Source organism: Rutilus rutilus, assembly GCF_951802725.1.
Source record: "Rutilus rutilus genome assembly, chromosome: 8".
In the NCBI taxonomy this organism is placed as follows: domain Eukaryota; kingdom Metazoa; phylum Chordata; class Actinopteri; order Cypriniformes; family Leuciscidae; genus Rutilus; species Rutilus rutilus.
In genome coordinates this window covers 25,533,099-25,552,285 of record NC_140222.1, presented here as the reverse complement: position 1 = coordinate 25,552,285, position 19,187 = coordinate 25,533,099, and the positions used below count along the sequence as shown (strand labels likewise).

Here is a 19,187-nt window from a genome sequence, read left to right as displayed (position 1 = left end):
ACAGATTTTGTGTTGAAAGACTTATGTGCGAATTGTGCACGATGCTTCGGACACTTTCCTCGGAATGTTTACAAAATGGTCCGTTGTAATGGCCGAAAATCATCCGCGTTTTGCTGGCATGGGAAGGAATGGGGCGAGGAGTTGACAGGAAACACATGTTAGGTGAAAAGCTGGGAAGAGGAAAGAAACAAATGTCAAAACCTGTAAAATGTTGTGTAACCACAGTAGCCTACATCATGTGTCATGCCAGTGCGCCGTTGCACAGAATTGGGTTTGAAGTTTTTTCTAAGAAGACACACCAAATACTTTCGCCCCCAATGGGACTATTGCCTTTCTCTTTTCTCTGAAGCTGTGAAACAGTACCATAGGTGAAGACAGAGAAACAATTAAAAATACTGCTCCCTGTTCAACTTTGCTCTCTTCCCACCCCCCAATCCCATATACAGCTGCAGGTTTTCTCACAGCAGCCCCGGGTGTGTGAACTTTGACCCTTTGCAACCTTGACCTCTCGATCTGATCTTTGAAGAGGCCGCCTTAACATGAACAATCGCTCTTGAGGACGTGTCTTTAAGATTTTGTGACTTAACACCCTATTGCAACCACTCAAAAAACCTTAGCAACCACCCAGAACACTCTAACAACCACATAGCAACACCCTAGCAACCACTCAGAACACCCTGGCAACCACCAACAATGAGTCTGTTTTTCCCACATGACGGTGATCATAACGTTTTATTTTTTATCCTCTGTTTAGCCTGCGACACATCCGAGAGATTTATGGGTGGATGGATGACTTAAGTGTAGCTTAACACTTTTTTGGGGCCACTATATATTCAAAACATTCATAAAAATATCACAAGATGCAGATCACCCCTGACTGGGAATAAATCTATTAATCCAACTATGAAGATGTTCCTTGGAGGTGTAAATCCCTGACATATCAAAGAGCCACAGGCCTCTGGACCTGCAATAGAGCTTTAGGGGCCATTGAGAGCAGTAGACCTGAACAGACCGGGTAGCGCAAGTGATTAATGCTGAGTTGAAATTAGGGCAAATGGGGGGTAGATGAGCAGTCATGCTTGGCCTGCCCACCCTGTTCAGGTCGTGGTGTTTGGGGTGAGTCTGTACGCAGCTGGGACATTCCCATAGGAAGAAACAAAAGAACAAGGGATATGGGGTTAATCTGAATTTAGCATAATGTGATTTGACATAACACAAATCAGATCTACTTCTATAATGAACTATAACTATATTATATGAAATATGGTGCCATTCTTTATTATCGCAGTGTTTGAAGTTCATTGTTTTGGAATGTCTTGGAGAGCTTTGGATGCTGTGGAATAATAAGAGGGTAATGATTCTGAGGGAAGGGGGAGGGCTATGAAACTGGTGGGCTGAACTGCAGAGGGGAGAATTGGCTGTCCAGTCTCTCTCCAGTCAGAGAAAAATTACCCCTACAATCCTCCACACGAGACTCAAGCGAGAGAACCAAATACCAAACCTTTGATATCTGGCCATATTGCATCAATATTGCATGATTACACGGTCAAGACGTTTGGTCTGGAGTTTAAAGGTAAGAGAAACTCTTCTTGTCCAATCTTTAATTTTCCGAATGTCATGCGACAGCGATCTTAACCGTCAGTAAGTCTCACGTTTTGCTATAAAAGTTAGTAATGGACGGTTATAAATGTTAGTTTAAGTTGTAACAGAATATTTTTTTCGTGAATATGACTTTTTTTTTCATCGCGATTTTGACATCTCTTGTCATGTACAAATTCGAGACTGTTAAAATAACTATTCACAAAATGATATCGAAAATTCAAAGAGCGAATATTTAAAAGGTAACGCATTATTTAGCGCGATTATTCAGTTTTTCTGGGTTTAACAAACATTTTTTTTTAACAAAAAGTAAATTATTAATTTGCTTTGCTTTTAATTTTCTTACATTAGCAATACGTTTTTATATTTCCAGTAGGCTATAGGCTGTTTGAAATGTTGCTTTACGACTGTTGCTATATGATAGAAAAACTGTATAATCGTCTTGAGTTTATATATCTGTTGTGGCATTTCTTGGCATGTCGTCTAAATTTGACATTGCTGAGATTCGTATGAAAAAGAGAACACCGAACATTCCAGTAGCGAATACTGGACATTCGAATAGCGTTCTAATTTAGCGGGGTTATTTTAAATTATTAATCGCATTTACCCTGTGTTCTACATGTAGTGAAACTTTTTTTAACAAACGTTTTCATGTAAATTATTCTCTTTTAACAAGTAAATTATTCGTTTAGATATTATATATTTTTAATAGTTTTTGTCACGTGCTTTTTAATTAATTAATAAATAAATAAATAATTAAACTATTTTTCAGTGAAGCTGTGTTCATAACATCAAGAAATATAACTATTCTATTATACTAGGCTAATATGCCGTTCCAGTGTTCTAATTTATTGCTATTTATTTCTTCTAGCGTTTTCATGATGCAGTTTTTGGATTTGTGGACCGCATTCATCCTCTGTAAGGATTTTTACCTGACTTGAGAAAACCTTGCTTACATGACATCATACTGAGAGGAGAACTGGATACCCAGCTTCCCAAGTCCACCAGCACCCCTCTGTGGCCTGTGGTGGGTTGCACATTGGATATAAAAGTACCAAGCCAGTGTGAACCATGGATGACCTAATCGCCAGACACTACAACTTCACTGGGAAATTTCGTAATGTCGACAAGGACCCGGGACTCAAAGCGGACTCTGTCGTGTTTATCATCGTGTGCTGCTTCATCATCCTGGAAAATGTTCTGGTTCTCCTCACCATTTGGAGGACCAAGAAATTCCATAAGCCTATGTACTACTTCATCGGGAACTTGGCCTTGTCAGACTTACTGGCCGGGGTTGTTTACACGGCAAACATCTTGCTGTCGGGAGCCAACACGTATAAGTTGACCCCAACGCAGTGGTTCTTCAGGGAAGGGAGTATGTTTGTGGCTCTGGCCGCTTCAGTGTTTAGTCTCTTGGCCATTGCTATCGAGCGACACCTGACCATGCTGAAGATGAAGCTCCACAACAATGGCAAAACGTGCCGGGTCTTCATGCTGATCAGCACCGTGTGGTTCATTGCCGCCATCTTGGGTGGCTTACCCATCATGGGATGGAACTGCATCGAGAGCATGAACAACTGCTCCACAGTTTTGCCTCTCTACCACAAGACCTACATCCTCTTCTGCACCACCGTATTCAGCGTCATCCTCATGGCCATCGTCATCCTGTACGCCCGCATCTACGCCCTGGTCCGCACGCGGAGCCGCAAGCTGGTCTTCCGCAAGGTCTCCAACGGCCGCGGCAGCAACAAGAGTTCGGAGAAGTCCATGGCCCTGCTGAAGACCGTCATCATCGTGTTGAGCTGCTTCATAGCGTGTTGGGCGCCGCTCTTCATCCTGCTCCTGCTAGACGTGGCCTGCCAGATCCGCTCTTGCCCGATCCTCTACAAAGCCGAGTGGTTCCTGGCTCTGGCCGTGCTCAACTCCGCCATGAACCCTCTGATCTACACCCTGACCAGCAACGAGATGCGCCGGGCCTTCATCAAGATGCTCAACTGCGCCGTCTGCTGCCAACCAGCGGGCAAGTTCTCCAGACCCATCATGGGCGCCGAGTTCAGCAGGAGCAAGTCTGACAACTCCTCCCATCCCAATAAGGACGAGCCCGAATACTCGCCCAGGGAAACCATAGTGTCTTCTGGGAATATCACCTCTTCTTCTTAAAGGGACTATCTTCTTCATTTCCGTCTCAATCCATAGCAAGTGTTTGTCTGAATGAGTGTGTTTGTTCGGTCTTCGGCGTCCTCGTCGAACGGTAGCGGAGTGTTGGGAGAAACCAGGATTTTTTGGAAGCCCCAGCTTGCGCTTACATTTGAGTCTTCTGCTATTCCTGACAGCCCACCTGTTGAAACTTTTCCGCAACTTAGGGAAGCACTTAACAAACTGTTATTCATTGTATGATTTTTTTTTTTTTTTTATCCCAGTCAAATGGATTCCTGTAGACAAGCACTTTTCGGGGAATTGCTCCTTGAGAACCAACATAGGCATTACTGACTCGGTCTAAAATGGATTGATGTGAAACATACTAGCTTTTTATGGTTGTTTGTACTACATTTTTGAAATTAAATTGAAGAAATGCGGTCGAGAGGTACTTGTGTTTCTTTGAGTTAACACTATGGTATTAGGATGTTATTTCGCCCCTGATCCAGAATGTATTTTGTAAATGTATTTGTTTTTTCTTCACCTTTCAACAAATAAACTGTTGTTGTAGAAGAGTGTGCATGTACATTAGCTGTCAATATTAATTTATCTTGAAACAGTTCCAATAAATTTGAAACTTGGAGGGATGGAACTAAGTGTTGTGTTTATTAATTGTAAATATATTTTATTATTTTACTTTGATAGTATGCCATGTATTATAGCTTGTGCACATTGATCTGCTCTGCCACCCAGTTTTGTCTTTGCTGGGTTGCATGGCTCAACTCTAATGAAATTAATCTGATGGAATGGAAAGATCCAGAGAATTTAAGATTACATTTTCTGATGGCATGTCACAATAAAACAGAATTCCAGCTGGTTTATTAATGTACAGGCTTCTATTTATCCATATGTTCCTCATACATACAATCAAATCATGAGCCAGTTTTATCCTCTGTTCACTGTTGCACATTGTAACATCTAGCCTGTGTTTTTGTTCTGTTAGTTGTTAATAAATATTGTCGATGAAAAAGAAATCAAAGGTGTGATTTATATTTGATGTATTTAATGTTTTGTTTAGTATTTAGAATTCTAAAAGTTTGAGACCATGCAGAATCAAAGAACTCTGGAGAACATTATCATCAGGTTTGACACAAAACCATCAGCTGCTACTGTCCATGCTACTATTAAAGAAGATATTTTGAAGAATGCCAGTAACCAAACAGTTGATGGGCCCCACTGACTTCCATAATATGGAAAAAGAAAATACTATGGAAGTCAATGGGGACCAAAAACGGTTTGGTTACCGAGATTCTTCAAAATATCTTCTTTTGTGTTCAACAGAAGAAAGAAACTCATACAGGTTTGAAACAACTTGTGGGTGAGAAAATAATGACATTTTGGGTGAACTATCCCTTTAAGGCAGATATACTGAATACCGGGACATGCTGGTTTTTTTATTTATTTATTATTATATGAACTATTTCAAGTTAAACTCAATTTATTATGCTGAGGATATAATTTGTAATTAAACAAATCAATCAATCAATCAATCAATCAATCAATCAATCTATCTATCTATCTATCTATCTATCTATCTATCTATCTATCTATCTATCTATCTATCTATCTATCTATCTATCTATCTATCTATCTATCTGTCTGTCTGTCTGTCTGTCTGTCTGTCTGTCTGTCTGTCTGTCTATCTATCTATTATATGAACTATTTCAAGTTAAACTCAATTTGTTATGCTGAGGATATAATTTGTAATTAAACAAATCTCTCTCTCTCTCTCTCTATATATATATATATTGCATTTAGAAAAAATAAGCATTTTTACAAGTGTAATAGACTTTTGGACCCCATTGAATTTTAATTAAACAATAATGATTAAATAGATACACTTAAATTATATGACTATTTAATAACTCCTAAAGATCACAAAATTATGTGTAAATGTAAATGCAACTGATTCATTCACAGTGGCAAAGATTTTCACATTTATGATCAAATAGCGCCACCTACTGCATACCTACTGAAATGGCAACGTCCTAACTTTTATCAATGAATTATTATTATTATTTATTAAAATCGTTTATTACAATGTTGTAAATAATAATAATAATTCATTCGAAAAGCTTAAATGCTTATCATGTACACATTTACAGTGAAATAAAACACATTTACATTTAAATGGATGATACCATAGTATGATTTTTATGACATTAATATTCTAGATAATTACCATGCAAGTATGAGCATGCAGATAATTTGTTGTTTGACCTTAGATGTACATTGTTTATCCTTTATACATCCATAAAGCCTATATTTTAATCTAAAATCTTGATGTTGATAAAAAAAGACTCATGTTATGAATAACCCTTTTTTTTTTTTTTACCTAAAACGCATTTTCCCCTCAGTTATCGTTATACTTATTAGGCTAATATTATTCTAATAATAACGCAAATTAAAATGGAATTTCATTACTGATGAAGAAAATGTAGAAGACACTCTTCAAATTTATAAAATAGAATGTAGAAATGATAGAAATTATTGTGACAAGTTAAATGGATAGAAACAAAGATGTTGATAATACAATGATGAAAACATTTTTTACAGTGAACCAAAGCATTACCATGACAATAAACACAATAATTCAATATTGCAATAATCTGAATATGATTGTGAACACAATGCAAATAATGGATGGCAAGGTATGAATAATGGATGAATTGCCTAAAGAGTTTATTTTAGTTAGGACATGACTAATATATATATATATATATATATATACATTTTTTGAAAAATCAAATGGGTTCAATGGGTTCAGTTTGATTGATATCATGGAATAAGCCTGCATTGCCCTACAAGAGTTTATTTTACATGTGCGTAATTTATCCATCAAATGCAAAATATTCATGTTTATAACAGCATACAGTATTTCAATAAGTAAATGTCTCTTTGTTTATATCTTTATACTCCCACTCACACATACAATAGAGGAGGAAACTGTCACCAAAAAATGCAACCAAACTCTTTACCCACTTTCACGGCGATGGTAAAGCAAAGCATCATGGGAGCATAGTCCTTTTCGCCGAGTTTTCCCATTGCTAGTTGCTATGGCTGCGAAGCGACAGAACTACATTTCCCAGAATGCCGTTTTCTGTACATTGGCTCATGTTATACATGGGGGAATAAGAGAGCGGCGGAGGAACCGAAAGCGACAGCAGAATCCCTGGCGTTAAGTATAGCGATTAACAGCGATCGTGAAATGGGGGGAATTCAATGCCAAATCACTCAAAACAACGTGTCGTAAAAGGAAACTCGCATTTTGGCATTGTATTTTTTAAATATAAATTTGGCGTGGACCGGGGTAAGGCACCTCCCTGTCTTTTCTGCGCCGGGGTGTGTGCGTGTTTTTCGGGTAGGCTTCATCGCATCACCGCGCTGCAGTGTGTTACTGGAACCGAACTGAGGTGCCACGCCGCCGGTTACAGCTGCCCTGCGTCGTCGCCCGATACTATGTCAAAAACAGAGAGAGACAAAGTAACACTGCGAATCAAACATACTGACCTATGCAATGAAAAAATGGCAACTTTGCTCTCTAACAGCTGTGGTTTGTAGACATAAAGAAGTGCAACTGTGCCGAAAAATAGAGTGGAGCGATTTTTGTGCCTGGTAATAAAAAGGTGAGGTAAAGAAATTGCATCTCACTGCAAATGTAACTTTCTTAAAAAAAAAAAAAAGGGGGGCCACTTTACATTACAATGTTACAGTCAATGCTACGGTTTAATTGCATAGCTACAGAATGTTATTAATGAAATATGTATGTATGGTGTTTGTGAAACTGCTTGTAATTGCACAAGCTTATAATTGAACAGGTTGTTGTCATTGCTGCTGTTAACCCATAAATTTAGCTATCCATCATTCAGCATTGTAATACAAGTTTTTCAGCATGTTACATTGTAATGTAAAGTGTTACAAAAATATCTTGTCAATTGCTGAAGGTGAAATGTAAAATTTCTGTCCATATGCATGTCCATTGACCGAGAGCTCCCTGCAAAGTGGACTACACAGGGTCACTTATAGTGGAATTTTGTATTTGCACTGCATATGGCTTAGGTAACAAATGTACAGTTATGACTTTACAGGAAGTAGGAAGGGGAAATGTACCCACAAGTCATGTTATACCACATCGAGATTGTGTCTTGGGTATGAGTGCTTTGCTACAGTTCTGAATGAAAATGCCCGTTACATTTGTTTTAGCCAAACATATTCTGTGTCCAAAATCCCATACTATCAGAGTGTGTACTATTTTGATGAATAATTGACTAGGTTGACCAACATTCTGGTACCTGTAGCTCTTATATGTGGAAAGAGCCACCCGTCTAACTATTTTTATTTGTCAGCTTTTTGACAGCTCCTCAGTTTCATAAGACTTATGGGACAGGAAGGTGGCCCCTGGCTGCACACCTCAGTACTAGCTAACTGCAGTTGTAATCTGTCTACTACCCAAAATTTTCACCTACTGTTTCATGAATACTGCATATTTGGACACAATGCTCATTTGACATACTGCCTTTTGCATATTTTTTAATTAAAAAGATTTGCTGTTTGTATGGTAATGCATATTTACTTCTATAAGTTGACCCTACAAGGGACCCTGTGAATCGGAATACAGCTATACTTACTGTTTTTCAAACAGGTTTCCGGAACACTCTCCCATCGACCATTGGTCGGCTGAACAGATAGTCTCGCCCTAACTCGTGCCACAGAGAGACAGTGTTCATACTTTTTGTGGGAATCAACCTTCGAATGGTTAACTTAATAGTTTTCTCTGTATATAAATTTGGGATAGGAGAAATTACTTTCATACACATCACCTGCAAGGATGCAACATTGTTTGCTAATAATGCAGATTAAGTTTGGGATGTTGTAATGGATTTTATTGCTGACATGCTCAAAAAGTCCAACTGTGTCTTGTCCAGTATCCTAAACGTTTCTTGTTTTTTGTCAGCAGCTTTGAAAAGCAACGCAATAGGCAGCCCGCATGGAACGAGCAGGAAGCATTCAACTTGATATTCCAGACTTCAGCAACTCCGTCCTGTCGCACCTGAACCAGTTGCGAATACAGGGCCGTCTGTGTGACATTGTGGTCAATGTTCAGGGCCACAGTTTTCGTGCCCACAAGGTGGTCCTCGCTGCCAGCTCCCCTTACTTTAGGGACCACATGTCACTGAGCGAGATGAGCACCGTGTCGATATCAGTGATCCGCAACCCAACCGTGTTTGAACAGCTCCTTTCCTTTTGCTACACGGGACGCTTGTGCTTGCAGCTTGCCGATATCATCAGCTACCTGACGGCTGCCAGCTTCCTCCAAATGCAGCACATTATTGACCGCTGCACCCAGATTTTAGAGGGAATTCACTTTAAAATCAGTCTATCAGATGTGGAGGAGGAGCTCGGAAATGGGGCCCACAGGACCACCAATCAAACCATTGAGTCAGGAAGAGTTGGGACGGCGCTAGGTGTGTCCCGCTCCCTAAGTCCAAGACATACCAACTCCCGATTGATCAACACTGGGGTGATTAACATCCGTGATGTGAGGGAAGTCCGAGAGATCAGTCCCCCTGGGGAGTCCATGAGTCCCCAGATAGTGGAGCACAGCGGCATAAGCTCGGAGGAGGTGGGATCTGGGAAAGAGCCCATTCTCCGTATTAACCGAGCCGGGCAATGGTATGTCGAGACAGGGACTGAAATGGAGAGAGGTGGAGAGGAGAATGTGCGGATGGTGGAGGGGTTTCGAATTAAGACGGAAAGGATGGAGGAGTGGATGGGGGCAGAGACTCAGGCATCGGCAGAAGAGGGCAGTGGGGCCGAGGAGGGGCCGACAGTGATGATTGACACCTCAGGACGCAGCACACTGGTGCAGGAAGGAGGAAGAGGTGGGAAAGGTTCTCAGCCGTCCAGTAGCTTCAGTGAAACAGAGAGGTGCGTAAAATCTTTTGGAAGTTCACTTTCACTGTCAAAAGGAAATAAAAATGTACCTTACTTATTGCACATAATTCATCAGTTCATGTTATTCCAAAGAAATAATTTTTTTATTTTCCTTTATCAAAATGTAATACCTCTTCTATCTCTTTTGACTTGTCACCAAGCCATCTTACTTCTCAGCCCCTCGCCTTCAAACATTTTTTTTTAATGATCTAGACAATTCTAGGTGGATAAAATCTAATAAGTCACAGACTACATTTTGTTTTTGTATTGGATACGTATCCCATTCCACTCTCAAATATGGCATATTGGATGGAGTCACAAAAATTGTCATGTTGCTTTTAAGGTTTGAAAAATCCAGGTGTGATGCTTTAAAATGTGCTACATTTTATTTTGTCAACGTGTACTGTAAAAGATGTAACCCGTTATGGGGTTTTCTTTCAGGTTTAGTCCAACAGGAAGTGTGGTGGTAATGGCTGATCGCCAGAGAGCCAAGAGTGAGTCCCCAGGAAGAGTCGACGATCAGAGACTCCCCACCTCACAGGTTGGGCATCCTAAATGTAGAAGACTTGATCAAGAATCGACCTTTACACTTACTTAGTTTCAAATTAATATCAGTGAAGCACACCTTATTAAGCAAATAAGAAACTATAGATTGGTTACATTGCTCAGAACAGGTGGTGTGCCTAAGTTAGCAACAATTTTAAAGTGTAATTCAATTTGATTTCAATTTGGAAATTGGGTGGGGATCATAAAAACAAACAATGACCTCTCACCTTTTCCTTACAGGGAGAGGAACAAGCTGTGTTTGACATGGGGGGATACGAGGAGTACCTACGAGAACAGGTAGGTGACCGGTGGTTCCGCTACAACCCCCGTCTCACCTGCATTTACTGCTGCAAGTCCTTCAACCAGAAGGGCAGCCTAGATCGTCACATGCGTCTACACATGGGCATTACCCCCTTCGTCTGTCGAATCTGCGGGAAGAAGTACACCCGCAAGGACCAACTCGAGTACCACATCCGTAAGCACACAGGAAACAAGCCCTTTCATTGCCACGTCTGCGGCAAGAGCTTCCCGTTCCAGGCTATTCTCAACCAGCACTTCCGCAAGAACCATCCAGGCTGCGCTCCACAGGAGGTGTCCCACAGTGCCTCGCCCGAGACCACCACGGTCACCCCCCGTGGAGGCCAGAACGAAGATGAGTCGCCCTCCCAGGAAGAAGCCGAGGGCAATGGTGGAGGGGGAGGCGCCGGCTCGTCCTTCGGAGAAGGGGTCCAACCTTCAGTATCCACCACTGGGCCCGACTGAAACCCTTCAAAGGAGAACATTGCAAGTTTAGGGAGACACAGGACAGTGGGGTGCAACAGGACCTTTTCTCGAGAGATCCCTCTGTCCCTTGTCTCCCGCCATCTACACTGAAATTGCAAGTTGGAAGGAGTTGAGCGAGCAGGAGGTTCTCTCAGCTGCTGTCAACAAGGAACGGATAAAAAGGGAGAGTCTTCTGCGTCCTACTGGGACAAAGATCCTCTATTTTCTTCATGATAACAAAGATGCAAGGAACAGTTTGCTAGGAATAGTATACTCTAGGGATTTATAAATGGTATTTCCGCTTTAAACCGCATCTACCTTCACCATACAAACTGAACAGAACGTCAATATATGAAGACAAGCCACACTCCAACAACCTCACACACCACTGGATGCAGTGATTTTTGTTTTCTTTCTTTTTGTTTTTAGTCTTTCCTGTCTTTTATATGTTACTTTTTTATATTTTTGTACTACTACAAATCTTTCAGGATAAACAAAAAGAGAAGCTCTAGCCACGATTTGGTCAAATTGCGTTGAAATTGCCAAACTTCTCTGTGCCAGAAGATGAGTTTTAAAATGAGAGGACATCGTAGTCCTTCGCTACTTTGCCTTGAGACAATCTTGATAAAATTAATCTGGGGCTAGACGTTGCGCTCCCCAGCCATGGCAAGCTTAGGAAAACGGGTTCAGTTTTTTATTAGGGACCCTCAGGTCTGATCTAACATCAGATTCTTGATTTATTTTTTTCGTTTTTGTGTTAAGTGCCGATCTGGCCTGCCATAAAACCGAAACACATTTCTCACACTCAACGTAAGGAAATTGTTGCAAGTAGTTGTAGAACTTTTGGTTTATAACAAGAAACACTCAGATCATATTATTTTACTGTTTAATGTTGGTGGTAATACTGTGATATAGGCACGCTGTTGAAAAGATGATGGTAGAGGATAGCAGTTACATACTTTATTTATTCACATTTAATTCCTGTTAAGGCCTTCATACATCTCCGAGCTCAACAACTCAGCTGCTGAATGTTGACGATACAGTGATTTAAAACACAGGAAATTCTTCAACCTCAGATAAGCTACAATAGACCGCTCAGTTACCTCTCTCTCACATCACTACGCAATACCGATCTGTCGCACGCAGATGCGTGGATGCACTCGGCCGAATTTTATGTTCATTGTTTTTTTCTTTTCATACTTTTTAACTGCTTATAAGTCGCTCATTGAGATTCGCAAGTCTCACCAACTTGTTTTACTGGTCTGACAATGTTTTGTTTGAGCAGGGGGAAGGGGTCTCTCAGAGGGCGTAACCTTCTTCCTTTTTTATGTCAAGAATTGCAGGCTGTGTTGTCGATGCCGTTTAGGATAACGGAAACCGTATGTCTGTGATGACTGGGAAACGTTGAAATGCCACGGAATGACTTTGAGTGTAAGATTTCCCTTCATCTGATGGAAGGCACTTTAACCTTGGGGTCAAGTGCATTTACACTTGGCTTATGAACAGATGTTTCCAGCTGGTGCTATGACGTGAATTTACTGAAGCTTTCAGTAACCAAAGGAACTGAAATTTATTATGGAAGTTCTAAACCCTTAAGATTTGGAGGGCTAAGAGGGGGGAAAAAAGAGATTACATCAGGCACTTAAAGAAGGGGTGGGGGTGTTTTTTGTTTTGTTTTTAGAATATTTGTATATCTATATACATGTCACTTATGCATATTTAGACAAATTTATACTTGTAATAACTATACGGAGGCAGTTTCTAGAACGATCAACAAAAGCAAAGGTGTTTTACGCGAAAGTAAAGCTGTTATCATTTTTATAAGGCTGTGAATCACACTTGGTTGTGACTGATTTTTTAGGAAAGGTTTGATGCATATTATAAAAATCAGCTACTGATGTTTCCGATAGGGATTTTGTGCACCTCACTTCATATCAACACTTACTTTTACCCTTACTCACATCTGTGAACACAGGTCAGCAGGTAAACACTTACAAAAATCAGGAACTCACTGTTTACTTTTTGTGTTTACCTTTTTGGGTTATACCAAGCCGATTTTCTTACTTGGAATTCTAGCTCTGGGTAACTTGGGTCAGCAAATTTCACAAGTGCAGCAAAAGAAAAAAAGAAAAGAAAAGAAAAAAAAACATGCGTATGATCATTTTCTCTCAGTGTAAATACCCATGCTTCAGAAGCAGTGGCAGTGAATTACAATCCTGAAACTGTATAATTTGACGTTTGTTGTACAGTACAGAACCCAGGTAAAGAGCATGTTGATATTGCTTTTATTTGTCACAATGCAACCTCATTATAATAGAAAAGGGCAAATGATTTTGTCTGTAAACAACATAATCATAACCTAATATGTTACAATATATCAAGAAAATAGGTTCTTTTTATGGCCTTTAAGTTTAAATTTAGATTTGGGGCATGGGCCTGTTTTGTGTATGCCAATCATATAAGGGTGATAGTGTTTTAAATTATCTCTATGTGAATGAATTAATTGCAATTTAATAAGGGATCTATATCTGTAATCAGTCATTCCAATTATTGTACTGCACATTTTAGCAGTCTAAATTTAATCGTATTAATTTGAGTTTTAGGGCTAATGATAACTTTCAGCATGTTTTCCCTTTGTTGACCTTCAAAACATTGATGGTTGACCAACCTGCCCGTTTGTCTTTCATTTTAAACGATATTATTAATTCAAATATTATGTGTTTGGCTTCTGTATTTGTTTTTCAAGCTTTAAATAACATGACAGAGGATAGATGTGTTGCTACAGTGTATATATTAGGCTGTAATATTTAATGTTTCTGTATGACAATACATCTACTGCAGTTTATTGGCATTGACTGAACAAGTCATGCGTAACCAAATTATGTCTAATCCTAACACAGTGTTACTGAATGTGTGGAACTACATTTAAAGCAATATTTCACCCCATTTCCAAAATTGCCAAGTTGCTTTTAGATAAAGTGGGGAATTAAAACACACCATAACAATCGCAACATCTTATAAAACGTTGTGCAAATGTTGACCGACTGATTTCGACTAGAAGAAAATCATGTGTCCTGAATTTGTAAAGCAATTATGCATATTGGCAAATGTGATCAAATTTGTTTCAGCGATTACATTTACCTCATGGTTTTTTGTTAGTTTGGTTTTTCATGGTCTGGCTTGTGAAAAGTGATACAGTGCATGTCTCTACTTAGTTTTTTGGGTAGACCGAATGACAACACTGAGCCATATTTACAGAGTGTGTTCAGTCTTGTCGCAAGTCCCTCTGGAGCGAATATTTTGTACGTGCAGCACATTTCAGAAGTGGACACTTCAATGCAAATAGCCTACTTATATATTTCAACACTTAGTCTGTCTGAATAAGCAAGCAAATGTGATGCATTGTCAAAAAAAGTTGTCAGTTGTTTTCTTACCTCAAAAGAGTCTTTGTACAAGGAAACAAGACATTGTTTTTCAGTAGAATTTGTTTATTTGCATGTTGTCTGTCTTTTGTAATGGCCAAACATATAGACATTTCCAGGCATCTAAATTTGCACCAAGAGAAGCCAAAATATTGACATTTACGATTTGTCTTGCTATATTGTTTTATCTTGCAAAAAGCAATATAGTCTTTCCATGTGTCTTATATGTTAATCACTTTAATTTAAATCATACTTCAGAAAATATTTTATTTTACATAACCATGAAATAAAACAAAATATAACAGTTATTTTATTCTTGGAAATAAAAAGTCAAATTCCAAAACATGAGCATTATTATCTTAGAAGTCAATTTCTCTGATTTTATTTGCAAACCAATATATTTATTGAAATAGTAAATATGTTTAAAAATCTAGAAATTATATTCATATGCGATTAAGGTATAATTGCTTGTTTGAAATTAATCAGAGTTTAATGATTAGTTAATTTTAGACTTTTCACATTTAAAAAGGTACAGGAATCAAAAAAGATTAATCATTATTAATGTGAATGCCATTTTCACAATAACCACTATGTTTTTTTCCTCACTGGCAGTGTGTCAAGTCCATTCTTCTAAATAGAAATAAAGCACTTTAAGTGTAACTGTGAAGGATTTTCGATTATGTTCTTTAAATGTATAATTATGTAAGCCCAGATTGTGTGATACTGCTAAACCCAAATTTCTAATATGAAAAAATAAACCTGTTTTATCCTTGTTCTGTGCCTGTACATAGTGTTTTTATTTATTTATTTATTTTTCAAATCCTATTTGCATCTTGTTGCTCCTCAATGTGTTTGTTTCCAGTTCTTGCTTGGTGGACGGACAAAAACAACATAGTTACAAATTGAATCCTCATTATTAAGCAATAAGACAAGAAACAAGGCAGCCTTGTCAAGTTAAAAATTAGCCACGATCAATAACCGTCCTCAGCCTGTCCTGTCAAATCCATATCCAATCCATATTAGCTGCTCCCACAAGGATTTGCGACTCGGCCGGTGAAGATCAAGGCGTTGATACTGGACTCACGGATCAGCAGAAGGAAGGGCTGGTCCGCAACAAAAAAATCCCGGAAGATGTTTAAGGAACGTCCGGTAGCCACTACTGCTGTGGCGGCAGCCGCCTCACTACCTTCCTCATTCACCTGAAGAATGGGAAAATCAGGCCGTTGACTAAGAAACTGGATGCGGTATTGCAAATCATAAACAGATGGTACTTGATTTTACAAAAATTACTGAATGCGTCTTACCTCAAGGAAGGCCTTATGGTAGGCGTCAGAGATGTACAAGTTGGGCCCATCATCGCCGGCAACCATCCCTAGTGCAACATGTCATGGGGAAATATTATTTTGTGCAGTCATCAACTCAATAGTTCACCCTGACAATGACAATCCTGCTTTTTTCCAAACTCATATGATGTTTTTGTCTCCATGGAACATACTTCCATACAGCAAAAGTTCATAGTAATCACACCAAGATCAATAAAAAAGATCCATAATGTGCTCTAGTCTTATGAAGCTTTTAGGTTCTATAAGGAAGCAAGTCATACAAGTTTGGAATGACATGATGACAAAAGGTTCATTTTGGGGTGAACTATCCCTAAACAATAGTAACAGGTTTTCTTTTCAACCTAATGTCATACCTGGGAGACTGGCATTTTCTGGACTAAAAAGATCTTCAAGTCCCATTTTTGTCAGCTGCTCTTTGAGGCTGAAGCTGTCCTCGATACGGAAACGAGGAACCTGCACTGAAACTGTGGTCTCTTTCATGGCATGTATCCAACCAACAAGTTTCTTGAGGGTCATATTTGCCACCACCTTAATTGGATGAAGTTTTGTTATGTAGGACTACAGAACAAAATCTTTAAGGAAAACATTTATTGTTTATAATCGACTTACTTCCGACAGGGTTATACCATCAGTAGGTAATATGAGCACCATTGTGATGCCATCACCATTGTAGGGCAATTCAAGGATCTTCACTTTGTCATCACTGATTTTTGCGTACGGGAATTTCCTCTCTTGGTACATCATGGGAACAAGACACTTGTGTGTCTTGCTAACATGAAAGTCTGACTTTATGACATTTAGCTTATCAAACTTGTGTTTCCATTGACCCTGGAATGCAAAAAAAACAAACAGATTGTACAGAGTTCACAAGTCAGAGGGTCCAATCCTGCTCCTGGAGGACCACTTTCCTGCAGAGTTCAGCTCAACAAACCTGCCTGGATGTTTGTAGTGAGCCTGAAGACCTGATTAGCTGGTTCAGGTGTGTTTAATTGGGGTTGGAGCTAAAGGTGCGTTCACGCTATGTCGTACTTACCGTAACGATTCTGAACTGTAAAAAGCCTTCTCGTGCTTGTAGAACTTGTAATTACAACGGGTAAACTCGTCATTTTCTGAGAGCTACGACTTGTACCACCTGACCACTGCAGATTTAAAGTGTGTTCAACTTGAAGCAGTGCTGTTCAGACCGATCTGTGTACGACAAAAGGAGTACCAAGCATATGGAGCTTTATTTACGGTAATTACGGCATGGCGTGAACGCAGCATAAACTCTGCTGGAAGATGGCCCTACAGGTGAAGGATTTGACACCACTGTCATAGGTGGAAAAATTGCATCTTAATAGGTATCTCTCTACATCCTCACTTACTTTGAAGTAAATTGCGTTGACCAAGACTAATATGGTGTTGGAGTCTATTGAACCTTCAGGCAGGGTGTCTTTTATTCGGTTCTCCGTCTTGTTGGCAATCCATTCATTTATCGCCAGCCTCGAAACATCTGGTTGCTCCTGGAGGGCGAAACTTGAATCATTAGTATAAGGTCAAGGATCAGATACCCTACATTTGGCACTTATGGAAACGTAACCTTGAAATTGAGAGGCATCAACTTGGCTCCGTAGACCATCTCGCTGATGTGCTGGAAAGACTCATTAAAAAGCGTAGATTTGTCTCCAAACAAACGGTTTGCAGAGATCAGTTCTGTCGTCTCATGCTTTTTGCGGTATAGTCGACAGTTCAACTTGGCGAAGAAGTAGTGAACCTGGTCTGACGTCTTTTCCTTTATCGAATCGAACCGAAACACCTACATGTTAAGGATAGAGAAGTTGTTGACCTTCTCGAGTGATCAATCTTTATTTTAAGTTACAATTTCTTGACCTTACTTTCATGAGCTGCTCCAGTGTGGTGTTACAAGCCCCTAGCTTCGTCATGGCGAATGCTGTTGATATACTAATCGGCGACAGAAAGATGTTTTCATCGCTGGACTTTCCTTCGACAAGCTGCTTGAAAAACGAGATGGCGAAGAGGCTGTTGGCTTTGGACAGTTCCCACACTCGAGGGTTGGTGCCTTCTGGGATCTTCTCGGGATCTTTGGTCGGTTGTACCTCAAGATCTTGTTTGCGGTAGATGCACATAGGCTCCAATAGGTCTTTGGGCTTTGCGGTGCAGATATCTTTGGTTGCCTGGACCGAACAGAAGGCAAGTACCCACAAAGCCCACGTACATGCCAACAACTTCATCCTGCCTGAGGTGGAATGGGAACCCAGCCCAGGAAAAGTAGTTCAGTGCAAGTTCTGGTGGTCAGTCAAGTCATGGAATCATGTGATACAATGTCTGTTGCGAATTCGGAAGAGATTTTTTAAATGTATACTTCGTAGGTTTGCGCTTTACTAACTTGTTAAAATCAAATCTGCATTGACATAGTTAATAGCTTGCGCATTAAAATCCACAATGGTTACAAAGAAATAAACATTTGAAGTTTTAGCATAGCGGAGAAAATTTCGTCAATTTTGAACTTTATTAATCATACATGGCTAGTTTCCCAATCACAAATTAAGGTTCAGTCGGACTTAAATTTTACTACCAATGGATGAATTACTAATAAAGATCCACTTTATACTTGGATCGTGTCTGAGATAAGAAAAGTAAACGAATCGCCAAAAAACTTTTACAACTGTTCCAACAAAACTGCTCTTTTTTATCATGATATTGATTGCATTTATGAATCTTTCCACTTACCTGATGTTGTAGTTTTTTCTTTTTTTCTTTTTAAAGACCAGTTTTGGGGCAATGAGGTACTAAAGTAAGCAGCCAAGTGAAGAAAAACACTGCTCTCTGGACAGGTCAGTGCCCTTAAGAGTAGTTACTGGAGTGACTAAAGAGATGAATTTACTCAGAACAACCTTTGAGCTATTGATTGGTTTTGTTAGGTTAGACCCAAGTAAAGCAACTATGATTCATAATGTGGAACCCGTTCAAAACAACCATTGTTAAAAAGAACAATTTCAGTCCAAATGTGTACATCAAATGCCTTTTGAGGTCTAAGGTGAAACTATTTTGTTTGGCGACAGTGGTAAAGGGTCTTTTGTTTAATGTTCAGCACCTAGTGGTTGTTGTGTAAAAGTACATGAATTTGTAAGAAACACCAGGGAGGAAAATGGTTTACAATATCATTTAATCATAATCCATGCCAGAATCACTGCTGCACATAAAATACATTTCTTATTAAATAATTTTTTTCACGTTTTTTGATATCTAATTCAAAAATCCAGTTAGTAATACCCCCTGCCCTCTCAAAGAAAAGCAATTGTATTATACAAAAATGCAATGCAAAATTTCACACAGTGAATTCTTGTACAAAGAGAGAGAGAGAGAGAAAAAAAAGGTTTTACAA

The 19,187-nt window shown here is 39.3% G+C and overlaps 3 protein-coding genes across 6 annotated transcripts; 2 read left to right on the top strand and 1 right to left on the bottom strand.

The window, feature by feature from the left end:
* Window positions 1–1,435: 1,435 nt before the first annotated feature.
* s1pr1 (sphingosine-1-phosphate receptor 1) lies at window positions 1,436–4,382 on the top strand. The gene is made up of 2 exons (XM_084415639.1): window positions 1,436–1,573; window positions 2,471–4,382. Exon 2 carries the CDS (start codon window positions 2,671–2,673, stop codon window positions 3,757–3,759), a length of 1,089 nt encoding a protein of 362 aa, XP_084271765.1. The 5' UTR covers window positions 1,436–1,573; window positions 2,471–2,670; the 3' UTR covers window positions 3,760–4,382.
* Window positions 4,383–6,914: 2,532 nt separating this feature from the next.
* Window positions 6,915–13,152, top strand: zbtb37 (zinc finger and BTB domain containing 37). Its single transcript, XM_084417779.1, has 4 exons — window positions 6,915–7,421; window positions 8,753–9,723; window positions 10,171–10,270; window positions 10,516–13,152. The coding sequence occupies exons 2-4, from the start codon at window positions 8,783–8,785 to the stop codon at window positions 11,035–11,037; spliced, it is 1,563 nt and encodes a 520-aa protein (XP_084273905.1). The 5' UTR covers window positions 6,915–7,421; window positions 8,753–8,782; the 3' UTR covers window positions 11,038–13,152.
* A 1,352-nt stretch (window positions 13,153–14,504) lies between these two features.
* Window positions 14,505–18,826, bottom strand: serpinc1 (serpin peptidase inhibitor, clade C (antithrombin), member 1). Of its 4 annotated transcripts, none has more exons than XM_084417782.1 (8): window positions 18,533–18,826; window positions 17,677–18,038; window positions 17,382–17,597; window positions 17,167–17,304; window positions 16,412–16,630; window positions 16,156–16,330; window positions 15,764–15,831; window positions 14,505–15,658 (listed from the first exon to the last, which is right to left on the bottom strand). In XM_084417782.1, the coding sequence occupies exons 2-8, from the start codon at window positions 18,031–18,033 to the stop codon at window positions 15,479–15,481; spliced, it is 1,353 nt and encodes a 450-aa protein (XP_084273908.1). In that variant the 5' UTR covers window positions 18,034–18,038; window positions 18,533–18,826; the 3' UTR covers window positions 14,505–15,478. The 4 variants fall into 4 exon arrangements, with proteins under 4 accessions (XP_084273908.1, XP_084273907.1, XP_084273906.1 ...); XM_084417781.1 differs by having other exon boundaries at window positions 17,677–18,127; window positions 18,533–18,666; XM_084417780.1 differs by having other exon boundaries at window positions 17,677–18,087; window positions 18,533–18,666.
* Window positions 18,827–19,187: the final 361 nt, after the last annotated feature.